Source organism: Dendropsophus ebraccatus, chromosome 15, assembly GCF_027789765.1.
Source record: "Dendropsophus ebraccatus isolate aDenEbr1 chromosome 15, aDenEbr1.pat, whole genome shotgun sequence".
In the NCBI taxonomy this organism is placed as follows: domain Eukaryota; kingdom Metazoa; phylum Chordata; class Amphibia; order Anura; family Hylidae; genus Dendropsophus; species Dendropsophus ebraccatus.
In genome coordinates this window covers 42,347,290-42,371,151 of record NC_091468.1, presented here as the reverse complement: position 1 = coordinate 42,371,151, position 23,862 = coordinate 42,347,290, and the positions used below count along the sequence as shown (strand labels likewise).

Below are 23,862 nucleotides of genomic sequence, written 5' to 3'. Positions count from 1 at the left end.
ATGAAATAAGGTATGAAAACCGCTAAATTTACCCTTTACACCTGTATAGAGATGTCAGAATGCAAAAAGGAGGTGACAGTGTCACTTTAAGTCCTTCTTCAAGGGTTTTCACAATATAATCAGGGATGGCATATCATTAAAATGTCACATCCTACTTGGTGGGAGTTAGACTGGCGAGACGGTTGGTTATTGAAATTAGCATTGTCAGCTCATGCTATATGTACTGTCAAGAAGGGGATGTTTTGTTTACCTTGAAGAGCATTTCCATATTTTGGCAATCTTTATCTATACAGTAAAGCACAGTAATAAAAGGCATTATGCATAGTTTTTCTAGCCAAATGCCTTCATTTTAAATGCCTTTATTTTCTCACTGTATACATTTATGACAAATACATGATGTGTCATAAATGTCTAATAGGAGGAAGCCTGTCCTCTATGACCTCCAACTATGTTTCCTCTGACCAATGTTTGGCAAGCGGAGGTATCTTTATATACACTAGGCCCATATATGAGGAGGTTAAACAGAAATCGGGCACCCCGGCTGACATTTATAGTGTATCCTGTAAGTATGCTATACATATCTGTCATCACATGCTTTGTATTTAGAGGCTATGACTGGGTTTTATTTAAGGCTTACAAGATGTACTGTATATATGGATAGCTTTGGCAAACAGTTAAATGGAAGAATGTGCAAAGCAGCGGCAAACTGGTCACTTATTGATTACTTCTTCTTTAAGTTTTTCTGCAAGTTGCTTTCTTTTCTGTAAGTTCTTCAATTGTTCTTCAGTCATCGTCTTTTGCTCCTTAAAAAAAAAAAAAAAAAAAAAAAAAAACACACAACAATGTAAATATAATACCTTGCAGACTTTTCAAACAGCTCCCCCCCCCCCCCCCAAAGTAAAAATTCTCAAGTATAGACCGATTCAATCACCTTTACTGTTTAGATGATTGCATCACCGATTCATAGACTATAGAACATGCCATAAAAGAGGATTTTTTACTCACCGTAAAATCTCTTTCTCGTAGTCTTCATTGGGGGACACAGATACCATGGGTATAGGCTGCTGCCACTAAGAGAAACAAAGGAAGTGACTCCTCCTGAGCAGGATATACCCGCCCACAGGCACTGAGGTAAACCAGTTTGTACCAGAGCAGTAGGAGAAGTCAAGAACAGGTAAAGTGGGAATAACACCAAAATGGAGAAAGCTACCATACCGAGGAAAAACCCAAAAGAAAATGGGTGGGTGCTGTGTCCCCCAATGAAGACTACGAGAAAGAGTAAAAAATCCTCTTTTCTTGTGCGTCTTATTGGGGGACACAGATACCATGGGACGTCCAAAAGCAGTCCATGGGGTGGGAAAGATAACCGCTAGACAAGGAGCTTGGTGAGAAGGCACAGAATAGCACCAACACAACCATCAACTAGGAATAGAGCAACGGATGATGCTGAATGCATCAGAGAAAACCCCTACAGGTCCGCGGCAAAGGAAAGCCCCTGGAGCAACGTGCTGCACTGCAGACAGAGTGGGTTGTGGCAATCCTGGAAGCCAGCAACATGATGTAACTTTGAGTTCAACAGAACTGGTAGGCTAGATGTGGGGGAAAAAAACCTGACGCCCAGCCAAGTAGGCGACCACAGGCGGCAGGGACTTACTCTGAGGTAGAACAGAAAAAAGGCAAATACAACCATGACGGGAGAGACTGGAAAGTGTTTCATGGCGCATAGAGGCCTAAGGTGTCAAATAAAGGAGAAAAAGACTGAGCGTCTTCTCATAGAAGGTGCCACATGAGATGCAGGAGAAGCTGCGTCCCTGACAATGGAGCTGGGAAGAATGGCCAGGCTGAAAGCTCCATAGGCCTAGGAGTACAGTCTTCACTGAGAAGCCAAAGCTCGAGCACAAGAGAAGTATGGCAATCTGGGAGAAGCCATGGCCTATGACATGAGTTACCCCATCTGAGAAACACATACATGTTAATAAGAAGAATAAAGCTTTCCAAGCGTAAAGCAGTCCAGGGAAAGGAAGGAGCAGGAGAAAGGAAAACCATGATCTGAATCTTGAGTAAGTTGTCCTGAAAGAAGTACAGAAGTACCTGGTACCCAGCAGTGCCCAACAGAAAAGATTAACAGAGGAAGCCGGTAGGCCGGGAAAAAACATCTTCATGGGCTGTTAAAGCCTTAGAAAGGAGGTCGATCATGCAAAACACTCTACTCCCAGGAGAATAGAGGTACTCGAGAGCATGAAAGGAAAGGCTGATGGCACGGGAGTTGTCACCGGACAATGGGCACAACAGGTAGTACATAGACTAGAGTCCATATGTAGACTAAATCTAGAAACCAACGCCTCAAAGAATGAGCAGAGATGTTGCTTGGTAAGAGCAGAACAGCAAAAAAAGAGAATATACGGCTGTTGCGAAAGTGGGAGAAGACCAGAAGAAAAGAACCTTATGCGGAGTCCGATGGCCACATAGAAGAGATTAGAGGATCAACCAGCTCAACCGGAGCCCTAGGCAATTGGAAAGGCGAGCCAGATGCTCTGGTGGACAGAGCAACAGAAAAACAAGGGGACTTTAATGGTGAATGAGAAAAGATGATCGAGAATTGGCAACTTGCCGAACAAATGTACGCCTGGCCAGAATGCGATACGGTTGGAGACGATAGAGCCTTAGGTAAGGCCAGACATGGGCCAGTGAACAACCCTGTTTGCAAGGAGAGGAAGCCTTTAAGAGAGAAGTTATCGAGGACTCCACATGGGAGACAAGATTAGGGAGGGGGACCGGGAGTCCCGTCTGGAGAGCATGGCCGGTCAACAAGAAGACCAAGGACAAGCAAGTCAAGCAGGAGTGCTCATAGAGGCCAATGAGGGCCGAAAACCCACACTCGCCTGTCGGAAGAAGCAATTTCGGAATAACAGTCCTCTGGAGGACTGTAAGATACTTATTATACTAAATATATTCCATCCTCACAGAGGAGGAAGGGACTGCTTGAAGAATTCCTGACTGAGTGGTAAAAAAAAAACCAAACCTATTATAGGGGGGTCATGCACAACAGTGTGCTACTCCAGAGCGTAGGAATAACTGTGTATGCGGGAGCACTGCAAAACCCTGAACTGAGAACAACAATGCTTCATAGTCCATATGGCCAAGCAAGGACACTTGGAGAAGGTAGACCACGAAGTGACCATCCACCTATGCTTAGGACGTTAGAGAAACAGTACAGGCAGTAAACATGAATCCTTACCCTGTGAGACTGCAGCTGCCTAAAAGAGAGAAGACTAAATACTAATAACACACTTCCACCAGTAGGTGTCAGGAGAGATGCATTGTGTCCCAAGCTGCTGGGAATAGGAGAACAGTGTGTGTGGTAGCTCTCCAGGAGACCACACACACACATGGCAGGGGGAGGGGGGAAGCAGCATCCCTCAGTGCAGGCTCTGGAGAGAGCCACAATCCAAAATAAAAAGGCAGGATGCTGCGGTCTGCGACACCCGAAAAGGGGCGGGGCAACCCGGGAGGGGGCGGGGCATCCCACAGTAAGACTCAGCAACTTAAGGAAAAATGGCGGGATGCTGCGGGCCGCGCGGCTCCCGAAGGGGGCCGAGCATCCCACAGTGCAGAATCAGCCACATAAGAAAAATGGCGGGATGCAGCAGCCCACGCGGCACCCGAAAGGGGGCAGAGCCTAACGGGAGGGGCGGGGCATCCACAGAGCAGGCTCAGCAACCTAAGAAAAATGGTGGGATGCTGCGGCCGAAGGGGGGCGGGGCCTAACGGAGGGGGCGGAGCATCCCCCAGAGCAGGTACTCCAGACATAGCCACACTAAGGAAAAAAGCGGGAAACTGCAGCCTGCACAGCACTGACAGGAGTGAGAGACCCCTCACTGTACACCCCATGGCACCCAGAGAGAGAGGCACAAATAAATAAAATGGTGGAGGGGGCTGGCCTGTTACTGACTGAGGGGAGAGCCACAGAGGTACAGTGACCCTGAGGGAGTGGAGCATGGGGAGATGGAGAAATCCCTGTGTGAGGAGAGCATGGCCCCAGGGTTGTCTATAAGAATACAATGGCGGCCTGGGAGGGAGGGCAGGGGGAATATACTTACCATATAGGAGCCCATACTCACCATTGCCGTCTTCAGCCGGTGGGTGCCTCACCTTACGCGCCAAGCTTTGGGGGGGCGAGGCGGGAAGGGGCTGTGCGGATACAGAGTCCGCAGAAAGGAGATTAGACAGTCAGACTGATTTGGTGCCATGGTGTCACGTTGCCGGCCGGTGGCGACCGAGGGGCGACAGCCCATTTACATTTATGGTCTGTTCCCTGGTCGCATAGTGGGGGGGATCAGGGTGAGTTTTAGATAACCCACCGTGCCCAAGAATCCATAGGACCTAGAAGTAAAAAGAAAATCTAACTAACTAAACATAAAGGAAGAAACTGGTCTGGGGAACCCAGACCTGTGTCTGCCTCCTACTGACACTAAGCTAAACTGGTTTACCTCAGTGCCTGTGGGCGGGTATATCCTGCTCAGGAGGAGTCACTTCCTTTGTTTCTCTTAGTGTCAGCGCCTCCTAGTGGCAGCAGCCTATACCCATGGTATCTGTGTCCCCCAATAAGACGCACAAGAAATGTCTGATAGGTGCAGTAGCTCTGTAACAATGATCCTTCGATTACTAGTGATGATCGACTTTGCCCAACGTTCAGGATTGGCCTAACCCGAAGGCTCGGCATTTGACTCCTGGTGGCTGGAGAAGTTGGATGCAGCCCTATGGAGTACTGGGAGCCATGTTTTTCTGCCAGGCAGCAGGTATCATATGCCTAGCGTTTGGGATCGGCCAGTTCACTCAACACAAATAACTACAATCACATTCAGATTACCTGGTAAGAGCAGGGGGCCTTTTCTTTGTGCCCTTCAGTATTTTGTGTTCCATTCTTAGAATCTCCTTTCCGCGCCATAAGTTCTGCTCTTTTTTGTTTCAGATACTCTGCCCGTTCGCGGAGCTGTTCCTTCTCTGTCTGACTTAAGCTCTGCAAAATAAAATACTTTATATTAAGATCAATTTCCAATGGGCAATTAGGGTACACAGAGGTACACTAAATAGCTGAACAAAGCATCAAATCTGCTGCGGATCCTGTACGTGTGAAGCTACCCTAAGGGCAATTGATTTACTGTAAGGGGATGTGCACACCGAGGAATCAGGGCAGCTCCCCCCACTTGCATCTCCACCTGTGCCATAGACTCAATTCTATGCACAGGCAGATTTCGCTGTCCGCGTGAAGAATGACCCCATTAATTCTTCAGGTAAACGGCGGAATCTGAATGACCATAGAATGGAATCCGCTTGGATTCCTTGAGTGTGCACATCCCCTTTACAATAAGGGCCTTATTATACGGGACGATTATCGTGCTAAAAATCGTTAAATTGTTCGAATTTAAAAGATAATCATTCTGTGTTATTGCAGGCAATGATCGAAAAATCGTTTGTTCGTCGTTGATTTAGATCTGTGCAAAAATTATCGTTAATCGTTCGCTGTAATTCCACATTTGTTCGCTCAATTCCGCGTTTTTTCACAAATCGTTCATTGTAATTGCACATTGTACATTGTTTCACTGGGATCAGAAGGAATAAACGATCGTAGTAACGATAGTAACTAACAATTATCTTTCTGTGTAATATGGTGACTGATTTCAGGTTAATGATAAACAATCTCGTTTGCGATCGTTTATCGTTAAAAATCGTTCCATGTAATAGGACCCTAAATCAATTACCCTTAGGGTAGCTTCACACGTACAGGATCCACAGCAGATTTGATGCTGTGTTTAGTTATTTAGCCAAATCTACTGTGGATCCTGTACGTGTGAATGCACCCTTAAAGTAATCCTACACATTGCACTTTATTAGTAGTTGCCACGGGTCTTTGTAATTCACGGTACGTTCCCAGGGACACACAACAACCTCTTTTAAAGTGAGATAAAGGGCATATAAAATACAAGGCAAATATATGCGGTCACTGCAAAACATAGGGTCTACATGTTACAGAATATCAGCTAGACAATTTGTGAGTGTAAAGAACAAACACGTGCATCCACTTGTATGTTTTTTATCTCACCTAATAGACGCTCACTGCTGTAATCCTTGTTTATAGGTAACTAAAAAACAAACTTAAAGAGTCACTGTCGTATTTTTTTTTTTTGCAGAAATCAATAGTCCAGGCGATTTTAAGAAACTTTGTAATTGGGTTTATTAGCCAAATCTGCCATTATCTGCATGTAAAAAGCCTTTTCCCAGGTCCCCCCCTCCTTCCTCTTTTTCATCCACTCCAAAAAATCTGAAAATTGTGACTTGTTGCAGGAGACGTACCCTGTCTGCTCTATGGAGAGGGGAGGGGGGAGGAGGAAGGAGGGAGTTAGCCGGCAGCAGAAAGCAGATAACAGAAGATTACAGGCACGGAGCTGGGTGACAGCTGTAATCTGAGCTCAGACAGGTCACTGGTGATGGTCAGAACAGATAACGGGTGAGGGATTTGTAGATTAACTCTTTGTTGTCCTGTTTTGGTCTTTTCTTTAGCTCTCTCCATAGGAGAACAATGAAGACAGGGGGGAGAGCTTCAAACTGCTTTTTCATGATAAAAATGCATTTTTCGGATAATAAACCCAATTACAAAGTTTCTTAAAATCGCCTGGACTATTGATTTCTGCAAAAAAAAAATTCACGACAGTGACACTTTAAGTAGTACTCACAGTTAAAGTGCCCTGTATGCCAGCTTCTTTCCTGGCTTGTTCCATCCAGGCCTCTGCTGCTTCGGTGCTACTAAGCTCTTTAAATCTGACAGGAGGTGGGTTGTACGTAAGTTCTTCCACTTTCAAGGACTGCTTTATGGTCTGAAGAGGTTTAACTTGTTCTACAGACAAGAAGCATAAGGAACACACAGTACAACAGGCAATAGGAAACGTAAAAAATTATTTAAAATTAAAGGGGTAGTGCAGCAGTAAGCAATTATTCACTAAATAACCACTCCGACTGTCCCTAGTGCCGAAGATGACATCATTGTCTCAAGATGGCGGACGGGGGTCGACACGAATCAGGTGAGTATAGAGCACTACACTTTCGGGGGTGGCGTGGGTTGGGGGAAACACGGGGAAGGGGGCCATTCACTAACATAACATACATTACAAAGTTGTGTGACTTTGTAATGTGTGTTATTTAGTGAATAATTACTTACCGCCGCACTACCCCTTTAAGTTTAAGCCATTAAGTTTTCTGCCAAATAAAATTTTTTTTAAAAAAACCTATGCAAAGAGAGCCTATACCTCCTGATTTCTCTAATATGTTTAAATGGTCATTTATTGTGGATACAATCACTGATCAACATTAGTTGGAGACAAACGGATTGCAGAAGCGTTCCACAAACAACTTGCACTTCTAGTGGCCTGATAGGATGTCACGCATTGGCGAGTGCCGCCTGTTCACGTATCTATCTTCTATGACTGACGTCTTATTGAGGCAGAGCACCACATTAGTCACCCGATCTGTGTCCCGGTGGGCTGGCTGCACTTTGTAATTACTACATGTTATACTGATTGGCAGCAGATGTTGGCTAAAGCTGCACCGGGAATTTCTTCTTTAAAAGTTTCCATATATAAATACAATTTAGGCAGTGACTTATAAATGCCTAAAAGATACTTCAAGCACAACCATTTACTAAGGGAGAGAAATGTAAGAACCTGCAAGACAATTGAGATAGTAAACATTTCTAATGTACCCCTTTCGTATTATAGTTCTGAATGTGACTGGTGGCTATGTGCTCGTCTTAATTTTGGAGCACATTGTTAAGTGGACAGCTCACTAGGCTCTGCCATATGTCATTACTAGGGCTGAGCGAACTTCAAGCAACCTATTGCTGGATCCGTGTTTTTCAGGACTTCTTGGGCTTCATCCAACTTCGGCAGCCACCAAATCAAGTGCTGCACAGCCAGTTTTGGACGAACCCGAGCATGCTGAAAGTTCGATCAACTCTAGTCATTACACATCCAGTCATCACACAGTTTGACACATCCAAAAGTGCACTGTGGTTTCTGGTTAGCCAGATGTTAACAGAACCATAAAAACGACCCAAAAATTACAATTCTTTTTTTTCCTGTATATTTTTAAGCCCTATTTCATAAAATTACCTGTGTCTGGAGTTTTCATTCTGTCATGTGTGGATGTTGTGGGGAGATTCTTTTTATCTACATTGGCTCCATTTCTTTTCTAGAGGAAAAAAGGACGAAGCGTCTGATGGGTGAGCAAATTGTATTTCGTACTGCACAAGAAAAAAAAAACGGAACCAAAATGTTTACAGTAAGTTTCCAACCTTTCTCCGTAACTCCTCCTGTTCATATTCTTCCCTTGATATCCTAAAAGAACAAAAGTATACCCTGCATAACTTAAAGGAGAATAGCGCCCTCTGTCTGAACGATAACTGCTCTCTGCTTTAGGACTTAATAGGATAATGTATTTATAAAGTCTGAAAGTTAGTTCTCTACATCTGTACTTATTTGTCCATCTCTTTCCAGTCCTCGACAGAAGTCCCAATGTCAGTGTATCAGGGGTTGCTGAGAGTGCACACTGCTACTCTACTGACTCAGAGGACAACTGACCTCCATTCTCATGGTCTGTGAGGGTCTCAGCTGTCAGACCCCCACAATCAGCTAGCTAACCTCTATTCTGTTTCTCAGGTTACACTTTTAATCTTTGTATAACCCCTATAAAGCATAGCTGTCCTTTTAGGTAATGTCTCAGGATGCACTGTCCAGCGTGTGTACATGAAGAGCAGCCCTATTTCGGGCAATACTTGTATATGGCATTTTTCCACAAATCTCTGCTTTTCAAGCTCCATCTTTTCTCAGTAGTCTCTGAGTTGGTGGGTGGACCCTAATTTCTATGGTATCTGCCATACATTGTACATACACAGAAGAGGGCATCCCGCTCTCCTATGTTTCTATACAAACCCTAAGCAGCACAGAGAACATTAAAGAGCACTAGGAAAGAATGTAGGGTGTCAAACTAGTGGCCCTCCAGCTATTGCAATACTACACTTCCCATCATGCCTAGACAGCCAAAGCTGTAGTTTTGCAATGCAGTTTGACGCCCCTGGTCTAAGCTGTGAATCAGGCCAAGAGTTAAAATTATTAGTTAGTTAAATACAGCTGGACTACAAAAACTCTCTAAACTGATGTCTCCTTCCATCACTCCCCTTATCCCTCCCCTCTCCATAGACCTACATAAGCATCATGTAACACGATCTGTCAGTAAGGTGCTAGTTAATCTTGTAAACACAGGACAGAAATTAGTATTTTTTTTCAAGGTGAATGAAACTTTAGCAGAAAAAGAACCTTAGGGCCCTATTATATAGAGTATAGAGCGATTATCTGCTGAATCAGGTTGATATTGTTCTGTATAATAAAGACAACAATCAGCAGCGGAGCTGATCGAAAGATCGTTGTCTGTGCATTACTATGTGTAATAGTAATGCGCAGACGGCGGCTGGAGAAAGGTATATAAAAAAATAATAAAGAATATACTTATCTGTCTATACTCCCCGATGTCCTGACTGTTTTCCACTGACGATACAAACCAGACTCTGCAGTGACAGGCCGCTCAGCCAATCACTGGCTGGGACTGTCATGGGACAGCGGCACAGCCAGTGGTTGGCTGAGCGGACTGTCACTGCAGAGACTCGGGGAACTAACAGGAGGAAGCAACTATAATCTTTATTTTCTATTTGGCAATGTTAAAGTACACCTAAAAGCAAGGGGTACACGGACATCGCTAACAATGGCTGTACTATCATTGAGCCGTGCCATAGGCTCTGTAAGCAAGATGCTAACTGGCCCATCTAATACACCCCTTAGTAAGAGGAGAGAAAAAAAACTTTTCTCTGATAAGATATATTAAAACCTTCTTACATTCATTTGTACTATAGATTTATGCAAAGTCTGTTGAAATAGCGTGTTATGTAATGTCTCATCCAAGCCGATACAGATTTACAGTAGAACAAAACAGGTCGTTGCTGTTTACCTTAAAGCTTCCGAGATCATTTTTATCTCCTGTTGTTCAAGGTCTGAAATAAAATCTGCCCCGTTCTTTAAGCATTCTGGAAGGTCACCTATAGGCAAAATACATTCAGACTGTTATACCTGTACACTGGACACGTTAGGAGTCTTTTCTCTATAAAAAAAAAAAAAAAAAAGAAAATTTTAAAAAAGTAGCATTTTTCAGAAAAGCACCAGTGAAGAGCGAAACTCTCCATGCATTACCATTCTTTTGCTGTATTATCTGAATGGCTTGTAACTGAAGCTCAATATTCTTCTGCAGCATCATTTCTTTAAAGACAATAAAATCTTCTACAGCTACCACAGCCTGCAACATACTCTATAAGTAAGGACAAGACAGCGTCACAACAGAGTTTGCTAGATCTCGAAAATGAAGGTTACATCTATTCTCTGATCATTCCCGGTCACGTTAAATCTTAGCTTATAACAGTTCAGAAAGCGGCGGCAACGACCGATTTCTATGTAGATTAACTTACCTAAGGTCAATAGGAGGATTACCATTGTATTATCTCTTAATCTACATTATCCTTCAACGACTTTCCGGAAAGATTTATGGCGAGAGAAAACACGGCATATGTTGTCTTGTAGTGAATGGAAACAATACAACAAAACAATATGCTGTTCTGCCATCAGAAGGATGATTTTTTTTAATACAGAGAATTACCTAATTTACTAATGACACTCCATGGAAAACTCTGTATTATTAGTGACAATGAATAAACACTGACAGCCGTCCAGCAATTTATGTGCCATCAGCCATAGAGGAATACTTGATCACAATTGGTCCCTGTGCAGTCCAACAGTGAAACTCCTTGTGTTCAGCGTATTGTCAAAGGAATATTCTAACAATGGTGAACCAGTTTAGGCAGGAAATACATATTTCACATTCCTTTTGATCCACTTTTATGTTTGGCTCAAAAACAATAAAAAATAAATAAATAAAAAAAGTAACAAAAAAGTTTTAAATCTTTAGGGTGTGCTCCCACATACCGCAGATTTCACACATTGAAGACTGCAGCCCCTCTTCCTTATTAACTAATTGTCTGCCACAAGTCGGGAGCTTAAAGAGGCTCATACATTACCTGCCCACGCTCCGGCTTGTTTGTGACGCCCCTCAGCCAGTGCGCTGTCCTGACGCAATTGGTGACAATTTTCTGATTGTAATTTATTCAATTTCATTAGTAATAAATTATGGGGGCTGTTTCTAACAGCATTTAGTGACATGCTTTGTGGCAAGCTTCATGGACATAGACATACTGAACATTGCCAGGTCCCATTCATTGTATGGGACATATTTGTGAGCATGCTCTTTGGGCTCATTCCACAGGAGAGGAGGGCTGAGTTGTGAGTAACAGTAAGGGCCCTATTCCACCGGACGATTATCGTTTGCATAATCGTTAACGATTAACGATCTCAAACGACCGCTATTGCGAAAGACCTGAAAATGTTCACTCATTTCCATGGAACGATAATCGTTACTTACGTAATTGCGATAGTTTTTTCTTCGCTATTGCGTTCGTATCTATTGCGAACGATGGAACGATGTCTTATTCAATGCGAACGATTTGCGAACGATAAAAATAGGTCCAGGTCTTATAAAGCGATCAACGATTTCTCGTTCGGTCGTTAATCATTAACTGCATTTCAACCGAACGATTATCGTTTAGATTCGAACGATTTAACGATAATCTGAACGATAATCGTCCGGTAGAATAGGGCCCTTATTGTGTGCGCCTCTTTTTTGTGTTATTGTGTTCACCTCTTTGTGTGAGGACACTACTGGGAAGTGATCTGTACAGAACAGTCTGAGCTTAGTTATACTGTATGCTTAGTGGCCAGAATAAAAACTGCATGATCTCAGGATATAAATAGTACAATATTAAATAAATAAACAAAAATTACCAAGATGGCTTTAAATTACATGTTTAACATTAGAAGATGATTTAAAAGCTACCCGTCATTTAAACATCTTCTGACATATCATAGCGACATGTATCAGTTTGTATCAGTGTATCAGAGTGCTGAGACCCCCGTTGACCGTTTGAACAAAGCGGCAGATGTGCGCAGCAGCATGCCCTCTGTCTCTTCATCTCCCTCTCACCACTAAAGTAGGAGTAGTTGGAATAATAATGGAGCCCTATGGAACTTCCAGTACAGAGATTACCGACCGTTCCATAGGGCTCCATTATAATTCAGTCGACTGCTACTTTAGCAGTGATATGGAGATGTAGAGGCAGAGCGCATGGTGCTGCGCACATAAGCCTCTTCATTCTAACGATTGGCGGAAATCTCAGCATCCGTAACCTGACCGATAAAAACATAAAAGTTTGTTTAAATGATAGGTCCCCTTTAAACAACAGGTTATTTTCTGATGATACATCCCTTTAAGGTAATGTTGGCAAACTTGTAGCAGTTCATGAATGTGGTTTGTGTGATTCAATAAACCCAGAACCATCACCAGTCACATTTAATAAACAGATTTTCAGTCACAACCTGTGACACAGCTAAGGATGGGATTATACAGTTGAGCAATCCATGGTACAAACTGTTAAAATGGGATACGTGTGAACAGACCCTAAAGAGGTATTTTTTACTTAGGACTAAAAACTTACACACAATGCAGCAGTATAACACTAATAGTACATCCTAAACATGTGTCATTATATTCACACGGTTGATCCCTACATGCAGAAAGAGCAGACATGGGTAGCAGGCTAAAATTCAGAAAGCTGAACTACAGGTCATAAGCTGTGTATTTGGGATCACTCTGCAGCAGCTGGGCACACGTACATATATATTTGTCAGTAAAACAGAACTAATTGCAGTTTATTAGGTTCTAATTTAAAATGTTTAAGTTTTTTTAATCATTTATAAAACAAGAATGGTTCATAAAATGCAGCTGATAATTCTCAGACTATTGTCACCTTAATATCCGGAGAATGGGCAAGAGGAGATGAACACGCTTGTTGAAACTGCTCCTCACTAATCCCCATTTCAGTCAGATGTCCTTCTATCAGCTTTTCCACCTGCAAGATTAGAAGGAATTCCAGAGAAAGGTTTGTTACATAACCAGCAATATACATTAAGTCCTCTCCAATGTAATCCAATAATCAGGCACAGAACGTATATATTTCATGTGGAATATCACAAGTCTAGAATTTATTGGAGCAGAGTGGGTGTTTTACATGTCACTGTTTTTTCAGAGTTTTTCTTCCCCCTATATTAAAGCATATGATTTCCATATGATGCTCACCCACCACCACTACTGCTGCTGCTGTGTTACCTGCTTTAGGCCCCATTCACATGCTCCGTGTTCTGCACTGAACACAAACGTGGAATGCCAGTAACAGACTCAGTGTTATACAATTCCTGGGCACAGTCCTGATCAATGGCAGAAGGGGACCACAAGATGGTGGAACCAGTTCATTTACTGCAACCCATTTGTTAAGGCACAGGCCTTTCTCAAGCATCATGCGCTAATCCTTTGAGTGGGTTTGCCTCTGGTGCGGTGATCCTATGTGGGTCACAATTCAGCTCAGAGAGATAAGTCACAGCCAGACCTCTCTGGCTGCAGCTTAACCCTCTCCATAGAGAATACAGGATCACTTGGCCATGCAGAATGTTCCTCTGTGTGGGTAGGGGGTGGGGAGGACGAGCGATAACTGTCTGCTGAGGTGTATGGCCACCTTTAAAACAGAAGTGCAAATAAATTAAAGGGGTAGTGCGGTGGTAAACATTTATTCACAAAATAACACACATTACAAAGTTATACAACTTTGTAATGTGTGTTATGTATGTGAATGGCCCCCTTCCCAGTGTTCTCCCCCACCCACGCTTGACCCGGAAGTGTTGGTGCATTATACTTACTGCATTCGTGTTGACCCCCGTCCACCATCTTGTGATAATGACGTCGTCTTCGGGACGCCGGCTGAACCGCTCCATCGGTCCCTCATGCTGACCCCCCCCTATGCCGCATCATGAGCTGCCCAGCCGCGATTGGCTGAGCATAGCTGTGCTCAACCCATCGCGGCTGAGCAGATGATGAAGCGGCATAGGGGGGGCCGGCATGAGGGACCAATAGAGCAGTTCGGCCGGCCTCCCGAAGACGACGTAATTGGCACACTTGGATTACCAGTCCCCCACTCTATAGGGACTGGTAAGCTGCAGCCAGACAGCTCTGGTGCCACCTTATCCCACCAAGAAGAATAGGATCTGACACTGAAAATCAATCACACCTGACATTATCTGTCAGTGGAGAATTGGAAGGCTACCTCTATACCTTATACTGTGCTGGTGGGTTTGGCCAACTTTCGTACAAGGTGTATGGACACCTTTAGTTTACACCTGTCTTAGAATTATACATTATTAGTAAAACTGGGCCATGACTTCTTTGCTTAGTGACCTCACATTTGTAATGTAGCACCCGCTCACAGGTCACACTGGGCATGACACAGTTTTTCCATAAGTATTCCTTCCCATCCCTTCATGGTTACTAAGAAACAGATATATATCTACAACATTATATACACTAAGTGATTGTTGCAGACTAGTGTTACATCCTATTTTACTTTTAACATACGTGTTATATAGCGCGGCACAACTACTTGTTTTTAGATTTTATAATTTCTCACATTCACCAGTACCACAGAACTTCAGATGTCTATTATTTTGCATCCAGTAGTAATGGATTATACTTACCAGTTCCTTGTATTCATTGTGAATCTCGGTGTATGACAACTTATTCTCTTCTTCATCATCAAACACTGAAATCAGAAATGTCAGTGTGTCAGCAGAATGTACAATACATAATGGACAGGGTAAAGGTCATAAACGTTATTACTGCACGGTCACAACAGGTCCGTCATATAGACAGATCATTCGTATAGCTCCTCTGGACAAATCCTTCCTGCCCAGACATTAGCCATTGCATCCTAAGGGCCAATGCAGAGTCCATAGTCTGCGCACAGTCCGGACACATCATTACAAAGTCCTGATTTGTGGATCAGGGTCCTGGACTGCTAGTGGCCTCGTGGTCCATGACTGCGGGCAGCTCACAGATGAATACCCCATGACCACAAAACCACTATGGACTGTGAATACTACTGGTCAGCACATATTTATATCGGGCTTCCTCATGGTTTCCAGCATTAGAAGTAGGATTCTTAGCCCGTGTGCTTGCACTCAGTTTTACACTTATTGTTGCAGTACAGTGGGATTTTTTTCTCTGTCTTTTGTTGTCAATGAAGCTATGAGAGTAGTAATTATATATAACGCTACAAGTCACTACAGGACACATCCACTCAGCCATCCCTATACTGAAGAGCCCCAGGCACAACTGCCTGCCTGGCACCCAGTCTCCGCTACACAAAGCCACAAGCAGCCATAGGCCCAGATCTAATATATCTAATAGAAATCAGGGATCTGAGGGCCACATATTCCCTATCCCTGATATACAGTCACAGGCCGCTCCTATGTATCGCCCCCATATACGTAATGGTCCCATGTATCACCTCCATATACGTAATGGTCCCATGTATCGCCTTCATATACGGTAACAGCCCCATGTATCGCCTTCATATAAAGTAGCAGCCCCATGTATTGCCCCCATATACGTAATGGTCCCATGTATCACCTCCATATACGTAATGGTCCCATGTATCACCTCCATATACAGTAGCGGCCCCATGTATCGCCTTCATATACAGTAACGGCCCCATGTATCGCCTCCATATACAGTAACAGCCCCATGTATCGCCTTCATATACAGTAACAGCCCCATGTATCGCCTCCATATACAGTAACAGTCCCATGTATCACCTCCATATACAGTATCAGCCCCATGTATCGCCTTCATATACAGTAACAGCCCCATGTATCGCCCCCATATACAGTAATGGTGCCATGTATCCCCTCCATATACAATAACAGTCCCATGTATCGCCCACATATACAGTAACAGCCCCATGTATCACCTCCATATACAGTAGGGGTCCCATGTATCGCCTCCATATACAGTACCGGCCCCATGTATCACCCCCATATACAGTAACAGCCCCATGTATCACCTCCATATACAGTAATGGTCCCATGTATCGCCCCCATATACAGTAACAGCCCCATGTATCACCTCCATATACAGTAGGGGTCCCATGTATCGCCCCCATATACAGTAACAGTCCCATGTATCACCTCCATATACAATAACATTCCCATGTATCGCCTCCATATACAGTACCGGCCCCATGTATCGCCCCCATATACAGTAACAGTCCCATGTATCACCTCCATATACAATAACAGTCCCATGTATCGCCTTTATATACAGTAACAGCCCCATGTATCGCCCCCATATACAGTAATGGTGCCATGTATCCCCTCCATATACAATAACAGTCCCATGTATCGCCCACATATACAGTAACAGCCCCATGTATCACCTCCATATACAGTAGGGGTCCCATGTATCACCCCCATATACAGTAACAGCCCCATGTATCACCTCCATATACAGTAATGGTCCCATGTATCGCCCCCATATACAGTAACAGCCCCATGTATCACCTCCATATACAGTAGGGGTCCCATGTATCACCCCCATATACAGTAACAGTCCCATGTATCACCTCCATATACAATAACAGTCCCATGTATCGCCTCCATATACAGTACCGGCCCCATGTATCACCCCCATATACAGTAACAGCCCCATGTATCACCTCCATATACAGTAATGGTCCCATGTATCGCCCCCATATACAGTAACAGCCCCATGTATCACCTCCATATACAGTAGGGGTCCCATGTATCGCCCCCATATACAGTAACAGTCCCATGTATCACCTCCATATACAATAACATTCCCATGTATCGCCTCCATATACAGTACCGGCCCCATGTATCGCCCCCATATACAGTAACAGTCCCATGTATCACCTCCATATACAATAACAGTCCCATGTATCGCCTTTATATACAGTAACAGCCCCATGTATCGCCCCCATATACAGTAATGGTGCCATGTATCACCTCCATATACAGTAACAGCCCCATGTATCGCCCACATATACAGTAACAGCCCCATGTATCACCTCCATATACAGTAATGGTCCCATGTATCACCTCCATATACAGTAACAGTCCCATGTATCGCCTCCATATACAGTAACAGTCCCATGTATCGCCTTTATATACAGTAACAGCCCCATGTATCACCTCCATATACAGTAGGGGTCCCATGTATCACCCCCATATACAGTAAGGTCCCATGTATCGCCCCCATATACAGTAGGGTGCCCATGTATCGCCCCCATATACAGTAGGGTGCCCATGTATCGCCCCCATATACAGTAGGGTGCCCATGTATCACCTCCATATACACTAACGGTCCCATGTATCACCTCCATATACAGTAAGGTTCCCATGTATCGCCCCCATATACAGTAAGGTCCCATATATCGCCCCCATATACAGTAGGGGTCCCATGTATCGCCCACATATACAGTAACAGCCCCATGTATTGCCCCCATATACAGTAACAGTCCCATGTATCGCCCACATATACAGTAACAGCCCCATGTATCGCCCCCATATACAGTAAGGTCCCATGTATCGCCCCCATATACAGTAGGGGTCCCATGTATCACCCCCATATACAGTAAGGTCCCATGTATCGCCCCCATGTATCGCCCCCATATACAGTAAGGTCCCATATATCGCCCCCATATACAGTAGGGGCCCCATGTATCGCCCCCATATACAGTAGGGTGCCCATGTATCGCCCCCATATACAGTAGGGGTCCCATGTATCGCCCCCATATACAGTAAGGTCCCATGTATCGCCTCCATATACAGTAGGGGTCCCATGTATCTCCTCCATATACAGTAGGGGTCCCATGTATCTCCTCCATATACAGTAGGGGTCCCATGTATCACCCCCATATACAGTAACGGCCCCATGTATCGCCCCCATATACAGTAACGGACCCATGTATCGCCCCCATATACAGTAACGGCCCCATGTATCGCCCCCATATACAGTAAGGTCCCATATATCGCCCCCATATACAGTAAGGTCCCATATACAGTAATGGTCCCATGTATCGCCCCCATATACAGTAATGGTCCCATATACAGTAATGGGCCCATGTATCGCCCCCATATACAGTAGCAGCCCCATCTATCGCCCCCATATACAGTAATGGTCCCATGTATCGCCCCCATATACAGTAACAGCCCCATGTATCGCCCCCATATACAGTAATGGTCCTATGTATCGCCCCCATATACAGTAACAGCCCCATGTATCGCCCCCATATACAGTAACAGCCCCATGTATCGCCCCCATATACAGTAATGGTCCCATGTATCGCCCCCATATACAGTAAGGTCCCATATATCGCCCCCATATACAGTAATGGTCCCATGTATCGCCCCCATATACAGTAACGGTCCCATGTATCGCCCCCATATACAGTAACAGCCCCATGTATCGCCCCCATATACAGTAACAGTCCCATGTATCGCCCCCATATACAGTAACAGCCCCATGTATCGCCCCCATATACAGTAGGGGTCCCATGTATCGCCCCCATATACAGTAACAGCCCCATGTATCGCCCCCATATACAGTAACAGCCCCATGTATCGCCCCCATATACAGTAACAGTCCCATGTATCGCCCCCATATACAGTAACAGCCCCATGTATCGCCCCCATATACAGTAACAGCCCCATGTATCGCCCCCATATACAGTAACAGCCCCATGTATCGCCCCCATATACAGTAACAGCCCCATGTATCGCCTCCATATACAGTAGCAGCCCCATGTATCGCCCCCATATACAGTAACAGCCCCATGTATCGCCTCCATATACAGTAATGGCCCCATGTATCGCCCCCATATACAGTAATGGCCCCATGTATCGCCCCCATATACAGTAATGGTCCCATGTATCGCCCCCATATACAGTAAGGTCCCATATATCGCCCCCATATACAGTAGGGGTCCCATGTATCGCCCCCATATACAGTAGGGGTCCCATGTATCGCCCCCATATACAGTAACAGCCCCATGTATCGCCTCCATATACAATACTGGTCCCATGTATCACCCCCATATACAGTAAGGTCCCATGTATCGCCTCCATATACAGTAGGGGTCCCATGTATCTCCTCCATATACAGTAGGGGTCCCATGTATCTCCTCCATATACAGTAGGGGTCCCATGTATCACCCCCATATACAGTAAGGTCCCATGTATCGCCCCCATATACAGTAACGGACCCATGTATCGCCCCCATATACAGTAACGGCCCCATGTATCGCCCCCATATACAGTAAGGTCCCATATATCGCCCCCATATACAGTAAGGTCCCATATACAGTAATGGTCCCATGTATCGCCCCCATATACAGTAATGGTCCCATATACAGTAATGGGCCCATGTATCGCCCCCATATACAGTAAGGTCCCATATACAGTAATGGTCCCATGTATCGCCCCCATATACAGTAGCAGCCCCATGTATCGCCCCCATATACAGTAATGGTCCCATGTATCGCCCCCATATACAGTAACAGCCCCATGTATCGCCCCCATATACAGTAATGGTCCTATGTATCGCCCCCATATACAGTAACAGCCCCATGTATCGCCCCCATATACAGTAACAGCCCCATGTATCGCCCCCATATACAGTAATGGTCCCATGTATCGCCCCCATATACAGTAATGGTCCCATGTATCGCCCCCATATACAGTAACAGTCCCATGTATCGCCCCCATATACAGTAACAGCCCCATGTATCGCCCCCATATACAGTAACAGTCCCATGTATCGCCCCCATATACAGTAACAGCCCCATGTATCGCCCCCATATACAGTAACAGCCCCATGTATCGCCCCCATATACAGTAACAGCCCCATGTATCGCCTCCATATACAGTAGCAGCCCCATGTATCGCCCCCATATACAGTAACGGCCCCATGTATCGCCTCCATATACAGTAATGGCCCCATGTATCGCCCCCATATACAGTAATGGTCCCATGTATCGCCCCCATATACAGTAAGGTCCCATGTATCGCCCCCATATACAGTAAGGTCCCATGTATCGCCCCCATATACAGTAGGGGTCCCATGTATCGCCCCCATATACATTAACAGCCCCATGTATCGCCCCCATATACAGTAACAGCCCCATGTATCGCCTTCATATACAGTAACAGTCCCATGTATCGCCCCCATATACAGTAACAGCCCCATGTATCGCCCCCATATACAGTAATGGCCCCATGTATCGCCCCCATATACAGTAGCAGCCCCATGTATCGCCTCCATATACAGTAACAGCCCCATGTATCGCCCCCATATACAGTAGCAGCCCCATGTATCGCCTCCATATACAGTAACAGCCCCATGTATCGCCCCCATAAACAGTAGGGGTCCCATGTATGACCTCCATATACAGTAACAGCCCCATGTATCGCCTCCATATACAGTAACAGTCCCATGTATAGCCCCCATATATAGTAACAGTCCCATGTATCGCCCCCATATACAGTAGCAGCCCCATGTATTGCCCCCATATACAGTAGGGGTCCCATGTATCGCCCCCATATACAGTAACAGCCCCATGTATCGCCTCCATATACAGTAACAGCCCCATGTATTGCCCCCATATACAGTAACAGCCCCATGTATCGCCTCCATATACAGTAGCAGCCCCATGTATCGCCCCCATATACAGTAGCAGCCCCATGTATTGCCCCCATATACAGTAGGGGTCCCATGTATCGCCCCCATATACAGTAACACCCCCATGTATTGCCCCCATATACAGTAGGGGTCCCATATATCGCCCCCATATACAGTAGCAGCCCCATGTATTGCCTCCATATACAGTAGCAGCCCCATGTATCGCCTCCATATACAGTAGGGGTCCCATGTATTGCCCCCATATACAGTAGGGGTCCCATGTATCGCCCCCATATACAGTAACACCCCCATGTATTGCCCCCATATACAGTAGGGGTCCCATATATCGCCCCCATATACAGTAGCAGCCCCATGTATCGCCTCCATATACAGTAACAGCCCCATGTATAGCCTCCATATACAGTAGGGGTCCCATGTATCGCCCCCATATACAGTAACGGTCCCATGTATCGCCCCCATATACAGTAGCAGCCCCATGTATCGCCCCCATATACAGTAGCAGCCCCATGTATCGCCTCCATATACAGTAATGGTCCCATGTATAGCCTCCATATACAGTAACAGTCCCATGTATCACCTCCATATACAATAACAGTCCCATGTATCGCCTCCATATACAGTACCGGCCCCATGTATCGCCCCCATATACAGTAGCAGCCCCATGTATCGCCTCCATATACAGTAATGGTCCCATGTATCGCCTCCATATACAGTAATGGCCCCCATGTATCGCCTCCATATACAGTAGGGGTCCCATGTATCGCCCCCATATACAGTAATGGCCCCCATGTATCGCCTCCATATACAGTAAGGTCCCAGTCCTGCACAGACTCTCAGTAGGATCAGTAATGGCGCTGGGCACTGTACACACAGACACTACACAGCCCCAGGATCAGCAATCTCAGCCTCCCTCTTATATACACGTATCCCAGACCCCCTATATATCACCCCCATATACAGGGGACACCGCTGTATACAGACGCTATCGCGCAAGGCATCACGGGAGAGGGGCCGCTCCGGTACCTGAGCATTTGTTCTCTATGAAGCCGCTGACGGGCGCCGTCCAGGCGGGACAGCTGAGGAAGGCCAGCACACTGTCCAGCACCCACTCCAGGTCCTCGGCCATTGGGAACCGTACACACCGGGGCCGGCCCACGGGACTCCACCTCTATAGCTCGGCAGCGGCACCGGAGTCAGGACCCCGGATGAAGTGTGAGGGGCCGGGAGCGCGCAGGTGCTGAGGGCGGGGGCGTCTCCAAGACAACCGCGTCACCGCCATAAACTGCACGGAGCGGGGGCGCGCCTCATCACATCCTGCCTGCTCCGGGGCCGCGGTGTGTGGTCTGCGGCAGGAAATGCCGACCGGGCCCCGGTATTCCCAGAGAGACGTCTGCTGAAGAGAGCGCCGGCCGAAGGACGGATACCAATGTGCTATATACCGGGAGAACAGGGACGGATACCAATGTGCTATATACCGGGAGAACAGGGACGGATACCAATCTACCATATACAGATACCGATCTAGTATGCACTACCACTCCCAGCATACCCCCTTGTGCACAACGAGGTATGCTGGGAGTGTATTGCACAACGAGGAATGCTGGGAGTTGTAGTGCATACCGCTGGGAGTTGTAGTGCACAATGAGATATGCTGGGAGTTGTAGTGCACAACGAGGAATGCTGGGAGTTGCAGTTCTGCAGCAGTAGCCCCCCAACACAACTCCCATCATACCTTCTTCTGCACTAAAACTCCCAGCATACCCCCTTGTGCTCAAGGAGGTATGCTGGGAGTTGTAGTGCACTAGGTATGCTGGGAGTTGTAGTGCACTAGGTATGCTGGAAGTTGCACCAGCAGGCCTCCTTGTGCACTACAACTCCCAGCATGCCTCCTTGTGCACTACATCTCCCAGCATGCCTCATTGTGCATTACAACTCCCAGCATACCTCGTTGCCACACTACAGCTCCCAGCATATCTCGTTGTGCACTACAACTCCCAGCATACCTCGTTGTGCACTACAACTCCCAGCATACCTCGTTGTGCATTACAACTCCCAGCATACCTCGTTGTGCACTACAACTCCCAGCATGCCTCCTTGTGCACTACAACTCCCAGCATACCTCGTTGTGCACTACAACTCCCAGCATACCTCGTTGCCACACTACAGCTCCCAGCATATCTCGTTGTGCACTACAATTTCCAACATACCTCGTTGTGCACTACAACTCCCAGCATACCTTGTTGTGCACTACAACTCCCAGCATACCTCGTTGTGCACTACAACTCCCAGCATGCCTCCTTGTGCACTACAACTCCCAGCATACCTCGTTGTGCACTACAACTACCAGCATACCTCGTTGCCACACTACAGCTCCCAGCATATCTCGTTGTGCACTACAATTTCCAGCATACCTTGTTGTGCTCAAGGGGATATGGCAGTTGCAGACTCCTGCTGCATACGGAGCGGCTCGGGAGGGGTTAAATGCCGCTGTCAGTTGTGACAGCGGCATGAACGCTGTAAAATAGCCGGCACAAGCGATCGCTATGTGCCAGCTATTTTAATTTGGCATCGCTGGGAGCGGACAGTGCACAGGGCCGAGGAGGTGACACCAGGGGGCGGCACACAGAGAACATGGCTGGCGCCCAGGTAGCCGCCAACGCCCGTGTTTTCTGCGCTATACTTTATGTTAAGCTGCATTATTATGCAGCTTAACATAAAGTATCAAATACCAGGAAATCCTGGTAGCAAACCATATTTTTGCATCGTGCATCACTATTTGCTGATCTACTATATACAGGGGGCACAGGGACAGATACTGATCTATATACAGGGGGCACAGGGACAGATACTGATCTATATACAGGGGGCACATGGAGGGATACAGACCTACTATATACAGGGGGCACAGGGAGGGATACTGATCTTGATATACAGGGGGCACAGGGACAGATACTGATCTACTATATACAGGGGGCACAGGGACAGATACTGATCTACTATATACAGGGGGCACATGGAGGGATACAGACCTACTATATACAGGGGGCACATATA

The 23,862-nt window shown here is 45.8% G+C and overlaps 1 protein-coding gene across 2 annotated transcripts in view; it reads right to left on the bottom strand.

Annotated features, from left to right (window-relative positions):
• Positions 1 to 595: 595 nt before the first annotated feature.
• Positions 596 to 23,862, bottom strand: part of CFAP36 (cilia and flagella associated protein 36) — a 34,265-nt gene continuing 10,998 nt past the window's right edge. The window contains exons 1-10 of one of the 2 annotated variants that reach the window (XM_069954414.1): positions 21,832 to 22,134; positions 14,787 to 14,851; positions 13,013 to 13,114; positions 10,293 to 10,407; positions 10,054 to 10,141; positions 8,348 to 8,390; positions 8,166 to 8,244; positions 6,735 to 6,895; positions 4,871 to 5,020; positions 596 to 803 (exon numbers count right to left, since the gene is read on the bottom strand). In XM_069954414.1, the coding sequence (XP_069810515.1) occupies positions 711 to 803; positions 4,871 to 5,020; positions 6,735 to 6,895; positions 8,166 to 8,244; positions 8,348 to 8,390; positions 10,054 to 10,141; positions 10,293 to 10,407; positions 13,013 to 13,114; positions 14,787 to 14,851; positions 21,832 to 21,934 (999 nt within the window). In that variant the 5' untranslated portion in view covers positions 21,935 to 22,134 and the 3' untranslated portion in view covers positions 596 to 710. Of the gene's footprint in view, positions 804 to 4,870; positions 5,021 to 6,734; positions 6,896 to 8,165; positions 8,245 to 8,347; positions 8,391 to 10,053; positions 10,142 to 10,292; positions 10,408 to 13,012; positions 13,115 to 14,786; positions 14,852 to 21,831; positions 22,135 to 23,862 lie in introns of those variants that run through there. The other variant, XM_069954415.1, reaches the window with a different exon arrangement.